This window comes from Misgurnus anguillicaudatus, chromosome 4, assembly GCF_027580225.2.
Source record: "Misgurnus anguillicaudatus chromosome 4, ASM2758022v2, whole genome shotgun sequence".
NCBI lineage: Eukaryota > Metazoa > Chordata > Actinopteri > Cypriniformes > Cobitidae > Misgurnus > Misgurnus anguillicaudatus.
In genome coordinates, this window is record NC_073340.2 from 10998382 (window position 1) to 11021812 (window position 23431).

Here is a 23431-nt window from a genome sequence, read left to right on the forward strand (position 1 = left end):
CAAAAAATCCTAATAGACAGTGCATGAAGGGAGTAAAGATGTGACCAATTTAAATACTAAAATGTGTTACTAAAATGTATAGAACATTATAAAAACAAAGCATTAAAATAATTTATAAGGTCGAATTAAAAAAGCTAAAAATAGAGAGGGACTTATATATTTTGGTATTATTTAGTGTATTAAATGGTTGACCGATATGTCAAACCTATGTACATAATATATTTGTGTAATATTGTTTTATCATCAAGTTTGTGTTTAATCATCTAAAAAAGGCTGGCTCACTGGGCAGTGCACATACAACTTGACTTACATGTGAATTGATATACATCCCCTATACTAAACGGATAGTTTACCCCAAAATGATCATCATTTACTCATCCTCATGTTGTAAATCTGTATAAATTCCTTTTTTCTGATGAACACAAAGGAAGATATTTTAATAAATGATGGTAAGCACACAGCTGATGGTAACCATTGACTTCCATAGTAGGAAAAACAAATACTATGGAATTCAGTGGGTACTGTCAACTGTCTGCTTACCATCATTTATCAAAATATCTTCATCATTTATCACTTCATCATTTAATACTTCCATAATATTTGTTTTTCTTACTATGGAAGTCAATGGTTACTATCAGTTGTGCGCTTACCATCATTTATCTAAAATAAAAACTCATACAGGTTTAGAACAACAAGACGGTGAGTAAATGACTGAATTTACATTTTTGGGTGAACTATCACTTTAACATTACTAGAAACCTCCCTTAGTAGTTCAACAATAGGAGCACACAGAGGACCAAACTTAACTTGCATTTAGAGTCAATATTACAATTTACTACCAAAAAGTAATTTTTGTATTAATAAAAGCAGTGTTTTAATTCCAACAGTGCTTTAAAGGGGTACATTTCGACACACATCTACTCTTTCCGTACTGGTGCAAAATACTCCATACTTGTGTTTCCTTTTAAAAAACACAACTGCAAATATTATTTAAGGTAACCAAAAATGTTAATTAGCTGAACTCACTAATTGACTATTTAGTACTTGGACTTAGGCAAGCATCCTACCCTAATTTTCTAACTCCTGCAACTTGTGTTACTGTACATTAAAGCTCGATAAAAAAAGAAACGATCCAAGGTGTTCATTATCGAGATGATTCCAAAGGTTGGAACAAATTTAACTTCGACAACTTTTAAAGAGCCGGTAACATTTTACTTGAAGGGGTGTTCATAAGACTGACACGACACGTGTCATAAACATGAAGAAAATTGTATGCACGATTATGACTGTCATTAAGTGTCATTTGTTCAATTATGTCATTTTTAATACAAAGATGACATTGTTTGAGATGTCTTTGTTATGACAACTTGACATAAACCCACACCACAATAGCAAAGCGACTTTGAGTGACCCACCTTATCCCACCGTACAAACCACAAGTGGGTCTTGATCACAAATGGGTTTGAAAACCTGCTTTATATCACCCGTCAAGTTTATCTAAAGTTTGCTCTCCTACAATTTTTAGTATAACAAAGGAATCGAAAAAGAATTGAAACCCCCAGTGAAGAACTGAATATTGAAATCGACTCCTCCGGTTCTGGGAATTGGAATCAAACCCAAAAATTCGGTAATTAAAAAGCACAACTATACAAGATGTAACGTCAGTTTAACTCACTCAAAAGCAGTCATGATTTCTTTTTTCTTTGACTGAATAAAAGCAAACTTTACCTGTATGTTTTGTGACAAACCGAAATACAACCAAGTATTCTTTCTGTTAATCTGTTATGTCTATAAACAGAATAATATCAGTCAACACAATAATAATAATAGCAAAGGCGTGTAGTAACAATCTTGATTGTATTCATAATCTCATGAACATTATGAACAAGCATTGTACATCAGTGATACTTTGGATTAAATTATAGATTATATGAAAAACAGAAGAGATGTAGAAATGACTGCAGACTGTACATTACACCAAAAAAACATCTGCAGAGTTTACATTGAAGTTCATTTTATCTGCCATCTTGATGGCCTTTATGTTTTTTCTTTCGTCCTGATGTTTTGATGGGCTCTGAAACACAATTCTGAAGATAATGAGGCTTGTTCTGGGCAGAGGGAGGCTCTTCTACATCAATACTGCTGCGAAATAACTCAGAAGAGCTAAAGTGGAGGAAAAGTGGAAGGAATGTGTGTCATTCTTCATATACTAATATATTATTAAATATGACAAGATGTACAAACACAACTTTGTTGAGACGATACCTCAGAGGTGTGTGTGGACTGCTGTTCTGTCTGCATATCTGTCGAGGTTTGGGTTCAAAGGAAAACGCCTCCTTCAAACTCTCCAACACAGATGGTGCAACATATGTGAACCCCTAAAAACACATCATCAGACCAATGCTTTTTATTAATTGTGGAATTGTTGAACTGTGCTATGTGGTGGTGGCTATGAAAACTATGACAGGTTGGGTGTTATAGTCTTGAATAAACCCAAATCTAATGTGATATACAATGATGTGTATTTAACTGAACTGCAAATGTGTTGGCAGCAGCGTCACTCAGTGTGGTGTCATCGGGACTGTCAACAGGAGTCTGACGGGTAAAGTGACTGTCAAACTGACTCACGTCATCATCCGATTGCTGAAGAAATAAAAAAAGAACAGAAAATAAAAGCTAGTCCAATATAAATGATGATGACGACATCATTTCTCATTCTTTATTTTGTGTGTATTATATAAGACAACTTGATATTTTGGCATAACATACATCAGTTTTAAACGATAATAAAAAACACCTTATTAACACAGAATGTTTAGCCCCACTTGCACATAATTGATTAGTTTACAAAACTACATCTATAATGAAAATGTGTTATTGCCAGTACCAGTGCAGGCAGGTATGGTGGTTCAATGCGCTTGTTCAGCAAATCATCCCATTTGATTTGTCGGAAAAAATGATGTTTCTGGAAAAAAGTAGGTGAAAATAAATGTGATTATCAGAGAAAAACAATTCAACAATTCTGTCAATCTAGAATGGTATTTGATTCAAGCAATACCACAGCATTGATCACACCCTGATGTTCAGTACAACACTTTTGTTCATGTGATTTTACTTTTAACACAAAAATCTATCAATATTCTGCAAAGAACAGACAAGAAAGAGCTAAACTGGTTGGTTGAAATTGGGAAAAAAAAAACATATATTCATGTGAAACAAAAAATTGGTGATGAGCCCAAAAAACGATTCGCCCACCAACTGAAACAGGATCAGGCAAATTTTCAAAATTTGGTTGGGTAGCGAAAGCATCCTTTTTGATTTCTAAGGAGATCAATCATTGCTTCATAGAGTTCTACAGAGACGTATACAAATCGAAATGTAAATCAGACCAACAAATGATAGACAATATCTTTTCCAAACTGAACCTTCCCAGCTTGGCTCTGAAGTAAAACTGGGTAAAGATATTACATTCGAGGATCTAAATGAAGTAATATCACAAATACCTAATTACATAGCTGCTGGTCCTGACGGTTTTAGTGCAGAGTTTCACAAAAAATGATGAGTTTTTCATCATTAGTAAAATCCTCGCTAACGGATTGAAAAATGTGTTCCATAGTTCACCAAGATTACACCGCCTTCATCCCCAACAGACACATATATATATATATATATATATATAAAACTCAGGCGGCTCTTCAATATAATGTATGAGAAAAAACTCAAAACTGGTGTTTTCTCACCAAAATCTAATGAAAATATATGATAGCAACAATAAAAAAAATTTGGATTTGGTGCAGAATTTATCAAATGAATCGAAACATAATTTATGCACATCCAGCAGCCTGCAATCACTAATCAAGATGTTTCAAATTAATTTCAACTGTTCTGTGGTACACAACAGGGATGCCCCTTATCCCCCCGTTTTATTTGCAATTTATATGTAGCCATTAGCTGCTAGTATTAGGCAACATCCTAATATTACTCCTGTAATGTAACCTAACCCCTCAATCACATAAGCTACAAGAAATAGAGCGACAGGCTACCATTCATTTTCAATGGAAGTGGCCGTTTGCCAGCGACAAGCGACGAGCTCGCCACTGTGCGAGCAAGGTAGGGCCAAAATAGACAAGAAGGCTATTTTATGCAAATGCTGAGCGATGCGACAAAGCGACTGCCAATCGGAGTGAAGGAGCAGCGTGACGTAGGTATGTGGTCGAGTCGGAGAAAATAATTCAAGATGGCGGAAAATGCGTATTTCTATATATATCTGATAAGTTTGGCATTTTATCTCATATATTTTGTTACTTTTATCGAGAAATAAACACTTTTAAATCCAAAAACACCGTTCTTGTATCTTAACAATACCTCTAAAGCAGTGGCGTCTGGTGACTTCTTTTTTTGAAGCTCACGATGCGAAGTTCGTCACAACATGTATGTAGCTTGTCATGTGTGTGGTTCGTCATCTCAAAACGTGTGTTCTGCGATTTGAGAGATTGTGTGTGCATCACGTGTCATGCCAAAATAAGTGCCTGCTGCCTTGAACTTGAAAGGAGACGCTCGCGTGTGCCAGATATTCGCACAATCTCATGCTTAAAGTTTACTGTTAAGGGAGTGTCTTGCGTGTATTTAGGGAACGCAAGCGTCTCTTTTATCATAAACGGTTTTGACGCGTCTCCTGCTGGTACTTATTTTGACAAAACACGTGATGCACACAGGATCTCTCCACACGCATGACACATATTTTGGAAAAGGGAACCACACACGTGATAATCCGAACACTTATTACGAATTAGCGCATCCTCGGAAGTGCAGTCACGAGCCGCCACTGCTCTAAAGTGACTTTTGATACTGCTTTTAGATACTAGCCAAGGAACGCCCATCAAGCGAGTGCGTGTCGCTCGGTTTCGTTCACTTTTGTATGTGACTGTAGGGTCAAGCATAAAAATTCTCCAGTTTACAGCTGAAAACTGCAGTGTAGACGACCCCTCAAACCCCAAAAAAATTGGCAGAGAGGCATCTGTGTGAACACAAACACATCCTGTAAATGTTCTGGGATCACTCCCGAGGACCAAATAACATTGATGTAACATACACAGAAAGCTTTCTGAGTAAACAAGAGGCAGAAACAATGCCGTAAGGAGTGTGCCGTAGTGAGAACGCGTGTGTCATTGCAACAAGAAGTTATGGTTCAGCTCTTTGACACAGGGATTTAAACACAAGTCAACATTCACGACAAGAAATGTCGCCAAACTGGACAAAAGCAGAGATCAGGGAGCTCGTCATTATCAGAGCTGAAGCTGAGATCATTCACCAGAATGACAGAACAGATGATCTTGTCACAAACAAAAATGCATGTGTGTGGTTTCTCAAGAAATCATGGAAAATTAGCAAACTTCAGACTCTGTGGAAAAAACCTACAAAGTGCAGGACTTTAAAGGATTAGTCCATTTTCTCAAAAGAAAAATCCAGATAATTTACTCACCACCATGTCATCCAAAATGTTGATGTCTTTCTTTGTTCAGTCAATTATATTTTTTGAGGAAAACACTGCAGGATTTTTCCCATTCCAATGGACTTCAATAGAGCCCAACATCCAATACCCAACTCAACACCCAACAGCTTCTTTTCAACGGAGTTTCAAAGGACCACAAACAATCCCAAACGAGGCACAAGGGTCCCATCCAGCGAAACGACCGTCATTCTGGACAAGAAAAAAAAAGTACTTTTAAACCACAACTTTTCTTCTAGGTCCGGTCCAGCGCAACCTAACGTAAATGCGTAGTGACGTAGGGAGGTCACGTGTTACATGTATAAAACGCACATTTGCGGACCATTTTAAACAATAAACTGACACAAAGCCATTAATTAGTATCAGTTGACATACAGCAATGTAGGAACGGTCCTCTTTATCAAAACTTGTAAACACTGGGGCGGAGTTTCGCGTTCGTCCTCTGTGACCTCTTGACGTCATGACGTATTGAGTGGGGTCAGCTGGCGCATCACGACCGGATCTACATGACGAGAAGTGGTGCTTTAAAAGTGTATATTTGTTGTTTTTGTTGTCAAAAATGACAGTCGTTTTGCTAGACAAGACCCCCACGCCTCGCCTGAGATCGTTCACAGTCCCTTGAAACTCCGCTGAAAAAAACCGCCAAGTGTTAAGCCAAGTATCAAATGCTGGGCCCCACCAAAATCCATCAAAACGAGAAAAATCCTGCAATGTTTCCCTCAAAAAACATAATTTCTTCTCGACTGAACAAAGAAAGACATCAACATCCCGGACGACATGGTGGCGAGCAAACCACCTGGACCCTTCCTCCAAGAAAATGGACCAATCCTTCAAAGGATCTCTTGACAGAAATGCAATATAATATACATATATTATATCTATATTATCAGTGGTGTATAAAGATCTTACATAATGAACTGCATTGTTTTTATTACCTTAGAAAGAGCAGTTTTTATCTCCATACACTGCGTGTTCCCTTACATGAAAGTTGCCTTTATGTTTCTACAGTAGTTCTACACAAACAAACTGATCTAGAGCGTTTTCGTCCCTACATTGACTCAGACAACAACATGTTTGTCCTGTTGCTGCTACCATATGCGTTTAAGAGGTGACCTGTTGGTTGCAATATCAAAATCTCACGACTACACGTCATACACATATTGTGGATACGGCAACTAATATTTTTCTCAGCAAATGAAAATCATTTTATTACAATATGCAAACTACATAACTGTGTAAAACAGTCAAATGTTGTGACACAAACATTGAACCTTTTCAGTGCAGCTACATGAAATATCAGCAATCTTGAAACTCTACTTATACAACTGAACAGTGACAGAGCTAACTGTATTATTTACCTGTATATCCCCACAGTCAGCCTTGCTGGAACCAAGTCTCTGTGCTGGATTTTTCTTCAACAGCTACGGAAAATAAAGAAATAAAAGGAAAAATGTCAAGATTTTAATACTAAGATAAGTTCTAATAAGTAGACATTTGAGCTTAATTATTAGGAGAAATTTGACCTTTTTGATCATGTCTTTTGCATCAGGTGTGAGGTACGGTGGAAGATTCAGTTTACACTTCAGAATCTTATCAATGGTCTTCTTTCGGTTTTCTGCAGTGAAAGGGGGCTGTATGAAATCAGAAAAAATAAAAAACTTTACTTTCCTAAATATATATATTTCCAATATTAAGGCAATCATAAACATTTGTTTCCCTTTTCTGTACATGATGATGGTGCTTAGTTTAACAACTTAAGCTTGATTTATACTTCTGTGTAGGACCTACGTCATAGGCTACGTCGCAGTTTTCATTCATAATTCTTCAGAGTGTGCGTACAGTAAGGGTCTTATCCAGCGATTGTCATTTTCGGCAAATTTTTTTTAGTTTTAAACCACAACTTCTCGTCTTGGACTAGCCACGTAACGTGCCAGTGTGACCGTCCGTATTACGCAATCACGGTGAAAGGTCACGTGTTACACATGAAACGCACATTTGCGGACCATAATAAACAAACGGACACAAAGACATTAATTAGTATCATTCCTTATACAAAAATGTCTTAACGGTCCTCTTTCTCCAAACTTGTAAACACTCGAGCGGTATGTCATGCGTGACATTTCGATGCGATTACGTAATACGTAAGGTCACGCTGGCGTGTCACATGGCTAGTGCAAAATGAGAAGTTGAAAAGTTTGTTTGTTTTTTGCCGAAAATGAGGATGGTTTCGCTAGATAAGACCCTTGTGCCTCGGTTGGGATCGTTTCGAGCCCTTTAAAGCTGCATTGAAACTGCAAACCATTGAGGTCCACTAAAGTCCACTATATGGAAAAAAATCCTGAAATGTTTCCTCAAAAAACTTCATTTCTTTTCGACTGAAGAAAGAAAGACATAAACAATTTGGATGACATGGGGGTGATAAATTATCAGAATTATTTTTATGAAAGTGAACTATCCCTTTAATTCACTCTCTCTCAATTTTTGCCCATAATCTTTTTAAAGTGTATTCATCATATACATCATGTATTTTCGTTTAATTGCATCTCTCACCGATCCAGTCATCATGTCATACATCAGGGCTCCCAGACTCCACCAGTCCACAGCTCTGTTGTGTCCTGAACGAGTCAAAATTTCAGGTGCCCTGTGGTAAAATGATCCAAGAAACTTGTGAGATATTATTATAAACACAAAGTTATTCTAATTTATAGTCACCATTTTGACTTTCTCACAGTATCAGTAAAAGTCTTACTGTACTTTATTTAATGTAGTTTAGCTGCTCTGTTCGTGACTCACATGTACTCAATGGTACCACAGAAAGTATGTGTGACGCTTCCATCATGAATGGACTCCTTACACAGGCCAAAGTCGGTCAGTTTAATGTGTCCTTTAGACAGAGAACACAAGGTGTAAACTTAACTCATGATCTGGAAACAAACTACACATACTGTAAGCCGTGTTTAAATGATTTATAGTCAATGGTGTTGACTATAAATACATGATTAATGCCAACATAATGCTATTGGTAAGTTCCAATAGACAAGCTTAATTGAGACCATAAATGGTCTATGTGCAAAGAAAAATAAGCAGGTTGATAATATGATCAACATTTTAGAATGGCATGTTAATACCTGGAGCTTGACCATTAAGACTCTTCATTATTTGTGGAAATAAACTGTAATGTAAGAGGCTGTTTACATCTGGTATTAAGATGCGTTTTGGTCGATCGTATCACAAATCAAGTGTGATGTACTGAGCACAATGTTTTTCCATTGGACATGACAACTTCTGCAAACGCACAATCTTTAGGCTTTCATTGATAAAACTGAAGTGGCTGCTCTCCGCTTCTTTCATTAGTTTCATTTTGCGAGCGTGTAAAAGTTGCGCAAGCTTATTTCATCAATTGCTCTGAAATATCAGAGAAAGCTCGCACAAATACATGAACAAAACACTGCAGCATGTTTACTAACAACACAAGCAGTGGACTCTGACATAATATTCAAATTAAGCTCATCATTTACCTCACTAAAGCAGAGGGTCTAGCCACAGACCACCCTGTCAGAAAGGAGAGGAGAGATTAAAATATCAGGTGTAAACGTGAATGTGTCTCTCTTGTCCACGTGTGATCCGATTGACCAAAACGCATCTTAATACCAGATATGAACAGCCCCTAAAAGTCACAAACCTTCATGATTCAGCATTATGTTTTCTGGTTTCAGATCTCTGTAGATGATTCCATTTGAGTGCAGGTGTCCCAAAGCTAACGTTATCTCACCAAGATAGAAACTGTCGAAACAACACAAAACCAAATACATGATGATATAGGTCTCTTTAATTTAGATATGACATTAGCTTGTAAAATATGTTCAGGTTGTCCTTCTCCAGTAACCAGTGTTGGGTGTAACTAGTTACAAAGTAAGTAGTTAATGTAATTTAATTACTTTTCCCTTGAAAAATTATAGTAAGGAAAACTCTTAGTTTTCCTGTCATTTCAGTAGTTACTTCTGATCTAACTAAATACTGCAATACAATAGTGGATTTAATATCAAAATTTAAAGTCTAACATTAAAATGCATGTTTTCATGCATCCTTCTCACTTTAACTTTGGTAAGTTTACAAGAATAAACGATAAAACAAATCTCACTATTAACTGGTTGTTTATTAGCATTACTGAGATGTTGGCTGTTTACTTTAAAAGCACGTATTATGCCTGATTCTGCAAAACCTTATTCTACATCCTTAACCCTCTCCATTTCTACCAATACTTAAAATTTAACAACTACTTTACAAAGTATCAATAAGCAGTAGTTGAGGCAGAAGTAGTTAATAGTTAGTTAATGTTGAGAATTGGACCCTAAAGTGGGACCAGAATATTCATTTGCGCCATTTCAAGTCTATCCTTGTATCATTTACTAAATAGTATTTAGAAAGTAATTAGTAATAAGTAACTAAATACTTTCTGGACAGAGTAATTTGATTGAAGATGTAATTAGTAACTAGTAATTATTAACTTTTTTTAAGAAACTTACCCAAAACTGCCATTGCATAATAACTTTAGTGTTTTCTAATAAACTTACCATGCAGTGTCTTCCATAAAGATCCCTTCCTTCTCCAGCTGCATGAACAGTTCTCCACCTGAAATTCATGGACAGGCTTTGATTTAAAGGGTCATGAAACCCTGCTGTTTTAGCTTCAGTCTACCTCACTATCATTTTGAAAACTACAACTTAAATGGGCGTGGACACTTTGAGAAGAACGGCGAAGAGTGGGCAGGACACCTGATAAAATAGGCTAGGGTAACAAATATTAAGATTTACTACGAATAGCAGTATTAAAGAAATAATTAAACTGAATGTATTATTTCATTTAAACAAAGGTCAAGTAAAACTGTTATAGTTGAAATAATAACGTGTTTAAAGATAAGAAAAAGTCCTCAGGACATGGGAAGACTTGAATACCACCACCTAAATGTATACACAAAGAAAGATGGTGTAACTTATTTTCTCGCTGTAGTATTGTTGCCGCTGCCATGTCGTGGAGATGCTGTGCATCGGGAGCACACATTCCAAATATGTATGGAGCAACATTTCCATCACACGCTTGAGGTATTCGGCCAATCACAACGCACTGGATAGCTGTCCAATCAGAGCATGCCATGCTTTTCAGAACAGTGAGCTTTGTAAAAATCTATGCATTTCAGAAAGGCGGAGCATATGTGGAAAATAATGTAACATTGCTCATTGCTTTAATATTGCTCTGCCTGTACATAAACCTTTTGCTTTTTAAGGTTTTGGAGACTATAGGTTTTAATTGGACAGCAACATTATGCTAAAATTCACTGCTTAAATTATCCAAATTATTTTTGAAGAGTTTAAATGAATAATAACTGAAGACTGTTAGTGTTTTCTGTTAGTAGTTTTATTAACGTATATTATTAACTTTTGCTTTCCAATTGAATTGTAGAAGCGTTTTACTTTTGTTGAAATGTGTATGAATGTAAGCAGTAAATTTGTATGAATGTGTCTTGTCATAATGGCAGTAGCCTGAATGTAGCTCTTTTCTGCTTACCGCTCAGACATTCGAGTATGAGGTAGAGTTTGCCACCGGTCTGAAAGGCGTACCACAGTTCAACGATAAACGGATGCCGAATCGTCTCCAGGATCTCCCGCTCCGCCCGAGTATGTGCGGTGTCCTTTGCGTTACATATTATTTTGGCCTTGTGTGTGAGCATGTGAAAATAAGAAGAATTTGGTTTAAATACCAAAAGTGGTCATCTATGTCTTAAAGTTTAGTAAATGTGTACAGTGCTTATTTAAATAAAGACATCAAGGAAAACGTGTGGAAATACCTTTCTCAGGACTTTCATGGCATATATTTTGCCAGTCTGAGCACCTTGCACCTTTCGCACCTGGAAGACCTAAAAACAGAGATTTATATTTTAGATAATTAACACAATTATTATTACAGCACCTCAGACACTATAAGAAATAAGAAATAGTTCAATATGACAGGTTTCCATATCAATCCAGATGATTCTTATTTTATATATGAAGAACTAAGGTACAAACGCTTTCAGTCTGACATGTTTTCTTGTAAATGAGCATTTTTATCAGGCTCTTATTGTTTAGGTTCAGTAATTTCACTTTAATGCTAATGAAAAAGCTATTAGTCAGTAATCAAAATGGCTTATTTTCACAAATATTACCTTTCATTGGTATTTAACAAATATGACTGTCTTTTGCTGCAAAACCATCTAAGTAGATGGAAAAATCTCCACTTCTAAAAAAAAAGTCTTCAGTCACTCTTCATTGTCCTTTAAAAAAGGTAAAGTGCTCAATAATTCTGTCATTATCCTAATATATTCGGAAACCTGTTCTGATAACTGAAATCTGAAATGCCCACCGTCGTTCATGCTATTCCTCTTCTGTGCATTTTGAGGACTTTGCTAAAAAATCATTGTGGTGTTTAACAGATTCTGCTAACAAACCAGTATTTCCGAATGGCCATTAAGGCAATAAGGGGATTTGAAGCAAAAGTATTTGATAGACGTATAATACATGCCGATAGCATTCGGTCAATATCATTATTTTGTTTTTGACGGAGGTGCCCTTTAGCGGCATGTTTAAATATAGAGTAGGGGAGAGTGGGGCACAAAGTAACGCTTTTTTGGCTTTGGCTTACCCAAGTAACACACACATCTCTGCTATAAATGAACCCATAAAGTTTGTTTTTGGGACCTACCGTGATCATACAATTACACCGAAAGTGAAAGGAGTGCAAACGTTACAACTTTCCCCATAGGTGATAGGTAGCAACACCTGCTAAAAATTATATTATATATAAACAGGCAGTTCTGGTTTTTCATTCTGATTGGTTGAAACGCGTTCTAAGCCATGATAAAATACCCCGGTAAACCCACGGTTCAGACCACATCACAAGTATCATTGCGCCACTGTTGCTGCGTACTGATTTATGAAAATAAACACCACAGTCTTTAATCATATTTTTAATTTGTCTACAATTGCACAATTAATGGCGATATCCAGATAAATGTCAATAAATATTGTTGAGTCATCTCATCAATAAAGAGAAAACGTTCCCTGAGGAGTTTCTACCTCAAATTCATATTTACGCTCTACACTGGGTGGCAATCTTACCCAACTTAAACACTGACGCATTCACTCAACACTAAAAACAGCGTGTAAGTTTTGATGGCTCTGAATCTGATCTCTTACAAAAGTTATTCACAAAAATGTAATTATCTAAAATTTGAGAGGTGATAAGGGAACAAATAAAGGTAGGATGAAACAGGGTTTTTTTTAAGTGGAGGGTTCCTTCATTTGATATTTAATGTTTATTTAAGGAAGATAATTTTTCTGTAAGGCATTAAACTAAAACTGGGTGGCAACTTTAAAAAAAACACTGACGGGGAAGAAGTTAAGCATGCTTCCAAGCATATTTGATTATCACTTCAACAGTTGCACGATATAAATATTAATGTATAAATTAGATGCATGTTTATTTATAAAAATAAATACCACAGTCTTAAATCATATTTTCATTGCTGCGTCTGTGTTGTTGGTGAACTGCGCTCTGTTTCAGTCACACTTGATTCTGAGGAACTACTTTGTTTGGCGGAAGAGTAATATTTGTACTAATATAATTACAACTTATTTGTGTTTTATTTGATGAAAACCTGCTATGCATATAAAGTAACTGTTTTATAAAAGCAATAAGCCCCGCGAAGCAGCGGTGTCACCGTGCATTTTATAACAGCCAAGGGTGTCTAACAATGCCCCTTAGCTGTTATAAAATGCACTGGCAACCCACCGCCTCTTGGGGCTTAATACTTTATTTAAACACAAATAATTCAATCAAATTCTGTCTATATACTAAAGGTGGATATTGTTTATATATCTGCCTATAATATATAGATATCCACACATTCATCCATCCATGATCCTTCATCTAACTATCCTTGTATTATGCATCAATGCATATAAATAGATTATTTTGAAAGGGCTGAACAATTAAGACAAAAAAATCATAATTGTGAATTTATTTCCCCTGATATTGTATTAACAGTTATCATTTTGATGAATAGTATTTACATTGCTTTCATTTTATTATCATTGTATACCTGAGGCTTAATTGTAACACTGTGTGACAACTAACCCCACTGTGTAAAAATGATTTAAATCCCAGCTATCAGTTACTAGGAGTTGCTGACATGTTTCAAAATGGTAACAAGACGGTGATTAAAATAATATAAGGTTGAATTTGGTGACTTACACACGCAACTCAGAAAAAAAACATAAGATCCAAAACACTCAATATGTTTAATACTTTAACGAAAACACATGAAAACTTTTCACAAATTGACAAGAGATCATCTTCTGACAGTAAGAGAAAAAGACCAAAAGCACAAACTGTTCGGCCCTGATTAGCTATGTAAAGAAGCCAAAGTTACAATTAACCCTTCGTTATGTTGTGCTCTCCCCTATAGTCTGTTTATTTTACATGTAAGCGAATGTACAGCTTTGTGCATGCACATTGCGACAAAATGTAATACATCTCCTAGGCTACATACTACTTTCTCCATGCACAACCTATGCGTACAATGTATGCAGGGTTTCAAAAATCTGATGATGAAAATTGCGTCACATGCACTGTACGCAAAAAACAAACAAACATGGTCATACTTCGGTCTTAGGCTTACATACATACAACAAACCATATACACTCACCTTCCCATACGCTCCCTTGCCCAAAACATTGAGCAACTCAAAGCAATCAGCTCCCACTCTCTCACTGCCTCGGTTCACATTGGCACCAGTAAGCTCCACCTCTTTTGCTGGAACACTAACACAAAGATGTCACATTTTAGTAGAGCATACTCAAAAAGCTACGATTATTGTAGTATTTGAATCTAAAGTGAGTCTACCTGTCTGTTTCTGTTACTGTGAAGTTGCAGTCTTCATCCTAGGCAAACAAGATGTGACACAATAAATAAAGAGAAGACAAAAGTATTCAAGCACATTGAGGTTCACAAAGAAGATGATTACACCTGACATTAAGGCAATCTTTTAAGACTACAATACACTTTACTCAATTTTTCAGCAAACAATATTATTATTAGGCTTACCACAACTGTGACATTAGAGTAATGGTGCACTCACACCAGATGCGAATGAAGTGTTAAATGCGAGTGATTTACATGTTAAGTTAATGCAAAGACACAATGGACATCCTGCGGTGCAATGACATGGGGCGAAATGAGCGTTCGGGCATTTGAGTTGAAAATCTGAACTCATATTCGCACCACGTTAACCAGGAACTTGCTCTAGTAGTGACGTGATTACAACATAGCAAGCGGAGGCAGAAATACGAAACAACAATGAAGGACAAAATCATCTTCGCTGTACGTGGACACCCGGTGCTGTACGACAAATTTTATTGAAACAGGAGTAAAAAGGATTTTGCTTGGAGGAAAGTGAGTGAAGAGTTCGGACAATCTCTTTACTTAAAGGAATATTCCATTTTCTTAAAAGAAAAATCCAGACAATTCACTCACCACAACATCATCCAAAATGTTGATGTCTTTCTTTGTTCAGTCGAGAAGAAATTATGTTTTTTGAGGAAACCATTGCAGGTGATTTTTCTCATTTTAATGGACTTTTATAGACACCAACAATTAATACTTAACTCAACACTTAACAGTTTTTTTTTCGAGTTTCAAAGGACTGTTTTTTAAGAGCTTCAAAGGACTATAAACAATCCCAAACAAGGCATAAGGGTCTTATCTAGCGAAACGATTGTCATTTTTGACAAGAAAAATAAAAAATATGCTCTTTTAAACCACAACTTTTCGTCAAGGTCTGGTCCAGTGCGACCTAACGTAAATGCGTAATGGTGTTGAAAGGTCACGTGTTACATATATAAAACGCACATTTGTGGACCATTTTAAACAATAAACTGCCACAAAGACATTAATTTGTATCAGTTGACATACAACAACGTAGGAACGGTCCTCTTTCAAGACGCTTGTAAACACTGGGGCGGAGTTTCACGTTCGTCCTCTGTGACCTCTTGACGTGATGACGTATTGCGTCGGGTCACGCTTGCGCATCACGACCGGATCTAGACAAGAAGTTGTGCTTTAAAAGTGTATATTTGTTATTTTATAAAAATTACAATCGTTTTGCTAGATAAGACCCTTATGCCTCGTTTGGGATTGTTTATAGTCATTTGAAACTCCGTTGAAAAAAACTGTTAAGTGTTGAGTTAAGTATTAAATCTTGGGCTCTATTAAAGTCCATTAAAATGAGAAAAATCCTGCAATGTTTTCCTCAAAAAACAATTTCTTTCTCGACTGAACAAAGAAAGACATCAACATTTTGGATGACATGGTGGTGAGTAAATTATCTGGATTTTTCTTTTAAGAAAATGGAATATTCCTTTAATCTGAGCTATGTATATAAAGAGTTTGGTTCCAAAACGCAATAAATCCATTTTTAATAATTTTGGAAAAACTTGTTTTTATACCAAGAAAGTGACAAGATGAAAACCACTAGTATTTTCTGTTACAAACGTTCACATAGCATCTTTAGGTTATAATAACATTAAGCATTCTAATCTATAATTTGATTTTCAAAGATTTATTATAAAAACTGATTATTTTTTCTGCAAAATGCAATAAATCCATGACAAGGTTTTTTTTCAAAATGCTATAGATCTATTGAATAAACAAATGTGCATTCATCTTTGCCATGTTATATTTATTTAGTTGACTAGTTGTACACACTGACTAAAAAAAAACATTAACGGCCTTCATCAACACATTTACTTTGTCATATTAAGAACTCTGTCATTGCTGCGGTTATACTTGGGACGTCGTCACTGAACCTTTTTTGATAGCGATCAGCTGTAAAATGTTTTGGTCCTGCTCAATTTTCAATGGCTTCAAGTAAAATAATGGAAAGCTTTTCATAAAATCTCTTGGGGTCAATGTGTTAGCATGACATAAGCTTGATGCTGTCCTGTGAGGATTCTGTGTATTCAACATGCTGCCACCATTGTTGTTTACAATGCGTGGAATGGTGCGCTGTGATTGGATGAGTGGATTTATTGCATTCTGCAGAAAAGGAAGAGTGGGGTTTATTGCGTTTTGGGGAAAAAGGGAGAAAAGATGACAGAATAACACGGCGGATATTAGGGCTGTCACTTTTTATTCGATATTCGAATATGCATTCGAACATGACGTGAAATATCCGTATTCGAACTATAAATAAACCATCCGGTTTTTAAAATGCCACGTGTGGCGCATTTTTTACAGGAACACCTCGTAATAGGAAGGAGGCTGAGAGTGAGACCGACGACTGCAACTGTGCGCAAGAGAGGGAATCAAATGGGACCAAAATGAACCTCAAGTGCATGTTAAGATAGAATTATAGTTTGTATATAAAATGGCATATTGTTTATAGTGTTAAATATTATAGCAGAATAAAAATACGTGTTAATACGTTCGCATTATGAAATTAGCATGTATGAAGATGCAATGTAAACTTTATATTAAACAACAACAGCAGTCGTCTTGTAAACGGATTTGAAATGATGATGTGTTGACTGTCGCGCGTCACATAGACGAGAGAGTCAAGTGAGATCTGCTTAACTCATCTATAAGTTTAATTTCATCTCAAGTTTCAAAGGGTTTGTGCTCTCTATCATTAAAAACGGTCAAGCAAACAGCACGCAGAGATAATGCACTTGTCAATGACGGCTCACAAACGCGCGGGTTATAGGCTGTATGTGTGCTTGTTGTCAATGAGATTACTTATTCCGCGAAGTTTTCTGCCGAAATCTGCGGGCGCGAATTCCGTTTGGGTCTGCATATACTCCTGCTGCTATTTAAGTTGTCACGTTATTGTTTGTAACTGTTCTGATTAGTTTTTTCTATATATATAAGTTTGTTATTCATAAGTGATAACCTGCTGTTTCAAACATTAAGTAAAAAAGTAATCCAGACAACCCTGTTTATGACTGTCACTGTTAATAATTTTGTGATTGAATCTCCATTACGGTGGGGTTTTTATGCGCACGGGGGGGGGGGGGTGCTAGATATTAGAATTTATTCGGATTAATTGCATGATATTCGAAATCCGTTGGAATTTGATTTTTGTGAAAAGTGACAGCCCTAGTGGATATTGGATTTTGCATAAAATTAAGAATTTAAGTTTTAATACTGACCTGATACAATACTGATTTTGGCGGTAACTCATTTTTTTAAAAATGCCGTTTGCGTTTTGAAACCAAACTCTTCTTATACATATTGAGACTACAAGCTAGCTTAAGCCGGCAATTTGAGCCTATTCGCATCTGATTTTTACGGCCAAATGACGCGAATTTCATGTGCAACTGACAGAAATTTCACGGGCGAATGAAGCGAGTTAACTCAAAATGTTCAAGCGTCCAACTACGTGCAAATAGTTCAATTTATTCACTTCATTCGCATCCGTAGTGAACACACAGTAAAACAGTTATTATTTGAAGTGAATCACTAATGTTAGTTGGTTTAATACTATTACCTGATTACAGGTTTTGTGTACATAAATGTATGTGCTTTCCCTTAATATTGTTTTCTTTTTAAATCACACATAAAGGTTAAGTTTAGACTCTTGTTTTAGCAACACAGATGACTGACACTATAAAATGGAAGATATGACACAATATTTCTGGCTATATCCACCTTAACTAAACATTGTAATGCTGTGTAAACCCAAGACCTTCATAAGTCACTGTTAGCATGTAAACAAATTATTTTTCTTACCTCCGCATCACTCAAGTCCTCTAACTCCAGGTCAATGGTAAAAACTCCTGCCATCCTATAATACTGAGCACAAATAAGACAAGGTTTTATTACAGACAAATTATTACAGACAATCAGGTTTCTGTTTCATAATGATGAATTGGTGTGTAAAGTTGATATCTGGTTTACTGGTCAAGCTGCTTTTGCCCTGCTACTGTGGGTAACACCCCTGAATACTACCTCCTAGTGATGCGAACCACGACGCAGAAGTATGAATGAAAACTGACACATAGGCTACGCCGTAGGACATAGGCAGAACTATAATGAGCACTTAACTCGTGCCTGTTCCTTTAGTACATACTGCATTACATTTGTTAACCTATAACTATACATTAAATGATAAATACAAACACTATAAATTATTTAAAAGTTGATTTCTGAATTCATTTCAATACTTGATTACAGCAATGCAGTTTTAGCATGACGCATGAATGTATAGCCCAAGCTCAGTGGCGTAGCAAGTCAGTCCCGGGCCCATATGCAAAAAAAAATTACGGGCCCCCTTAAGCCAAAGCCCCCCCCCCAACCTTGCCCGTTGCCGCGCAGGTCTGTTATAAATATACTGTTTTACATATACACAACATATACTTTTAATAAGGTAGTCAAATATTTTTACTTTAAAGGGTAGATTTAAGTAAAGAAAAACGAAATGTTTTAGGTAGTTTTTGACTCGTGACTAACTTCTCCGCCTTCTCTTTTCTCTTTAAGGCCCCACTTTTATGTTTATATTTGTCCATCCTTAATGTTCATGTTGCCGCTATATTAACCTCTTACACTGTGTTTTCTTTTTTTTTTTGCCGTGCCGATGCGTCATGTAAAAAAATGATAGCGTAGTAGTCTACGGCAGCCGCGGAGTGCAAAAAAAAGAATAAACGCAAACAAGAAATGACGGAGAAATTAGACATTATGGAGAAATAAGAAATCACTACACATGATATGCATAAAAAAAAATATTTATTGCAGCAAGAAATAAAAATTAAATTAGGGATGCACCGAATCCAGGATTCGGATTCGGCCGAATACTGGGCTTTTTGACGGGGTTCGGGTTCGGCCGAATCCTAGATTTTTTTCCACCGAACCGAACCCTAGGCTTGCGCTACGCTGGTCGACGTCACGCGGCCGTTGATTACACACATCGGGTGCTGACGTGGAGATGAGCTTTTTTTTTCGGTGAGCCTTAGGAGCTGGACACACCAAAACCTTTAAACACGGCTGAAAACGCCTTGAGGACGCCAAATGCCAGCTGTTTTTCAGCCGAGCGCTTGGTAGGTGTGATGCTTCAGCTGTGAGCCGGTTGGTTGCTGTGGTAATGTCCCGCCCCTCCTCCACTGTAATTGGACGGCCGTGTGAAAACTGACATTGACGAGCAGAGCTTCTCACTCAAAGTTGAATATGGTTTTCAGCGCGGAGCTGCTTGCTTATTGGAAAAACGAGCGTGTCGCAACGCATCGCTTTCATTATGCATGCATAGGCTTATGGTAATTGTCAAAATAGTTTTTCCAACTTGTCATACTGGCATAATGTACAGTTAAAATTAAATAAAATGAAAAATACACTGCTGTGGACGTTGTTTACTTCATTAATGTGCTTTACTGTGTTAATAGAATAAGGATGCAAGTAGGATTCGGTATTCGGTTTCGGATTCGGCCGAATCTTAAACGGTGGATTCGGGATTCGACCGAACCTAAAAAATCTGGATTCGGTGCATCCCTAAATTAAATTGAAAAAAAATGTTTTAATTTAAAACTGGGGCGGGCCCCCTATTGGCCTGGGCCCATTTGCATGTGCATACCCTGCATGCCCAGACGCTACGCCACTGCCCAAGCTTGTTTGAAATCTGCACTTCTAGCCAGATTCAGAAAATAGGATCACATTAATTCAATGTTACCTTCGACATTATCTATAAAATACTTCTACTTACTTTTAAAACTCCTAACGGTCTGGTTCCTCAATACCGAATAGCTTCCTGACAGCGAAGTACATCTAAATCTATTCAAAAATAATATTTTCTGCTTCTTAATCCAAAGGACATAAAGGTTGGACATCTACTATCTGTGTTGAAATCCAGACCAAAGACTCTTATTTTAATCAGTCCTAAACCTACATTTCCACAGACTGCTTTTAGTCATGCAAATCTATATTCTGACAGCTATTGCTTCTGCTTTCCACACTAGTTGTAACATATAAGGGAGAGCAGGGTGTTATTTGTTTCTTGAACCTGCCGTTCTTATACAATTACACCGAAAGTGACAGAAGGGCAAATGTTAAAACTTACACCATATGTGTGGGTTAACTTTAACAGACAGAGGGTTTGCATCATAGAGGAATGACCAGTTTCTCCAAAAGCAGAACCAATAAGGTTGGAGTTTACCTATACTATGGTCTCTTACTATTTAGCCTTGGGCTGGTTTACTACCTGGTTTTGGTAGCCGTTCCTATTACTGGGCAACAAATATTTTACGCTTACTTCTTTCTGAATGTTTTCTCATTGACATCACTAGTATTTGACCTGAATGATGTATAAACACTGAAACTGGCTCCTATAAGTTTTGTGCTGGTGGAGCTGGTTTATTCTCTATGATTGATGTTCAAACATATACAGTTGTATTCGAGGCGTTACCATTATTTACCAGTTGTACATGCATCATGGCAGGGACATTAAAGTTTCTCTTCTATGCAAACTAGATGCTAGTGTTACAAGTTTTGAATGATAAGCTAAGGCACAAGTATGATAATAACCCACATTTGTGAACAAAGATTTCATATTATAACATAACAGACAGACTGGGTAAGGTAAATACATCATAAGGGAATGTCATAACCTCTTTAAAGTGATATATGTACACACTAAACAGCTAGGTAAGATGTGTGGGTGTGAATACATTACAGATGATGTGACATCAGCAAGTCATATGATCGGTATGTTAATTCATTTTCAAAAATATCTAATAATACATAATAGTATGCAAGACATGTGACAGTTGTCTGTAAATGCCTAACATCAACAGGTCACATGAGCATGTTTAACATATTAAAAAGCTATGTTTTTATTTAACCAATGAACAAGCTTTATTTCCACAGGCCATTGTCATTTTATGATATACATAAACGCAACTTTAGTGTGTTATTTTCTCTGAATCACACAATGTGCAATATCCATTCATGACGTGTTATCCTGTGCTGGTTTGGTTCAGGGTTGCCAGGTTTTCACAGCAAAACCCACCCAATTGCTGCCCAAAACTAGCCCAATTACATTTTAAATGGAGTCCTCCAGTAACAATTGTGTTCCAGGTGTAAAAATTGCGTTTTGGTAATGGTCCAACTTTTAAAATTCGGAATCCCGTGGCTAAAGATTACATTATTGGGGTCGCTTCAACTCGCAAACATGAAAAAAAGCCTGTGGAGTTGGCAACCCTAGTTGGGTTGGGTGTGTAGTGTTTGCTAACATTGTGATAATTCAGTGGGAGGAGCTTCTTCTGTCAGCCCTCTCACCCAAACCAAAAATGTATCTATGTGTTTTAATCTGCAACAATGTTTGACTTTTTAATAGGATGAAAATAATAAATTAATTATGAAAATATTGCATCGAGGGTTGCCAGATCCCGCCATAGAGATGATCTGCAGAAACTTTTCCCTAAGCTTCAACAGTGGCTCTGAATGTTTCTTACCTGACTGTGTCTTCAGCTGTCACTCAAACTTTGACACCACACCCAGATTATCTGCATGTTAAAGAGATAAATGTAAAAAAATACTTTTTTAAACAAATGAACACTAATTTATTCATTTAGGAGACGCTTTTTATCCAAAGCAACTTACAAGAAATTCTGCATAGAAGACCACAATAGGCGTAGTGCGTTTATAAGTTGATCATATTTATTAAATAACATGTTGGGTTAATTTACATGAAAATATATATTTTTAAAGACAAACTTTGAAAGTTCAAGGATTACCAGGAATACAGACAATTTTATTTTTATAGTGTTTTATTTTTATAGTGTTTTATAATAATTTTATATTGCGCTACCAGCTGGACAAGCTAAACAGGTGAGCACCAGTTTGGCCATAGTGGAAAACCAGCCTAACCCAGCTAGAAACAATTAACGAACCAGTCCAGTCTAGTTTCAAGGTAGATAAGAAGTATATACAGAGGTATATACTGGATTACATGAAAGTTACAGATAACATATTCTATACTATATACACGTGTCACATCACGTATCATAAAACATGTGAAATGGCTAGCATGGGACTACATGTGGACTTTCATTAACACTTTTGACATTTAAATGTGGCTATGCGAAATGTTCATAATATATTTACCCGCGACGTTTACCCACCGCTGTCAAACTCCGTCTCCGTCTATCCGTCCACCAGAACTCCGCGACCCGCGAATATCACGCCGGACATCACATGATTCTCTTTTAGCGACGGAGTACAACACCAAACTGTCCTACAATCCTTTTATATGTATATTTACATATTAAAATGAATAAATGGGGTTCTGTCGATTAACCAGTTGTTTTCTAGACGTGAAATCCTACAAACTAACTCTAGCTGTTTTGCTAAGCAGTAGCCTCGTCTTCTTTGACTTGTCAGCAGATATCGCGCATGCGCATTTAATACGCAGCGGCGCCATCTACTGGTTTACTGCGGATTACAAACCACATTCTGTTCTTCCAGAGTACCGTGGGAGGGAAAACACATTATTTGACAGAAAACAACTCAAAAACAAAAGGCTAAACATGTCACATATCTACAATCAACACAACAGTTACAATTGGTGTCCTTTTTAGGCATTTTGTTAGCCTTTCTCAGGAATTAAACAACGCGGGTTATCTACTGTATGTAATGGTATCATTGAATTGTTCCCAGTATTCATGAAAACTATTATATGGCACTATGTAAAATAATGTATTTTATGAATACCTGCAACAGAAACCATCACAGAAATTCTAATGGTTTCCATTAAAATACCCATATACTGAAAAGCAGCTAAAACCAGCCTAAGAATTATTTTCAAGAGGTTGGCTGGTTTTGGCTGTTCTTCCAGCCTTGTTTTA

At 36.6% G+C, this 23431-nt stretch overlaps 1 protein-coding gene across 4 annotated transcripts; it reads right to left on the minus strand.

Moving 5' to 3' along the window:
* Window positions 1-1838: 1838 nt before the first annotated feature.
* On the minus strand, window positions 1839-22986 carry LOC129420992 (ribosomal protein S6 kinase beta-2). Of its 4 annotated transcripts, none has more exons than XM_055176205.2 (17): window positions 22709-22985; window positions 22040-22090; window positions 18333-18395; window positions 14451-14488; window positions 14254-14368; window positions 11355-11423; window positions 11075-11222; window positions 10084-10141; window positions 9192-9292; window positions 8303-8393; window positions 8060-8150; window positions 7033-7140; window positions 6868-6930; window positions 2888-2965; window positions 2536-2643; window positions 2266-2378; window positions 1839-2163 (listed from the first exon to the last, which is right to left on the minus strand). In XM_055176205.2, the coding sequence occupies exons 3-17, from the start codon at window positions 18384-18386 to the stop codon at window positions 2016-2018; spliced, it is 1383 nt and encodes a 460-aa protein (XP_055032180.1). In that variant the 5' UTR covers window positions 18387-18395; window positions 22040-22090; window positions 22709-22985; the 3' UTR covers window positions 1839-2015. The 4 variants fall into 4 exon arrangements, with proteins under 4 accessions (XP_055032180.1, XP_055032179.1, XP_073722775.1 ...); XM_055176204.2 differs by having other exon boundaries at window positions 22692-22985; XM_073866674.1 differs by lacking the exon at window positions 22040-22090 and having other exon boundaries at window positions 22709-22986.
* Between the last annotated feature and the right edge of the window lie 445 nt (window positions 22987-23431).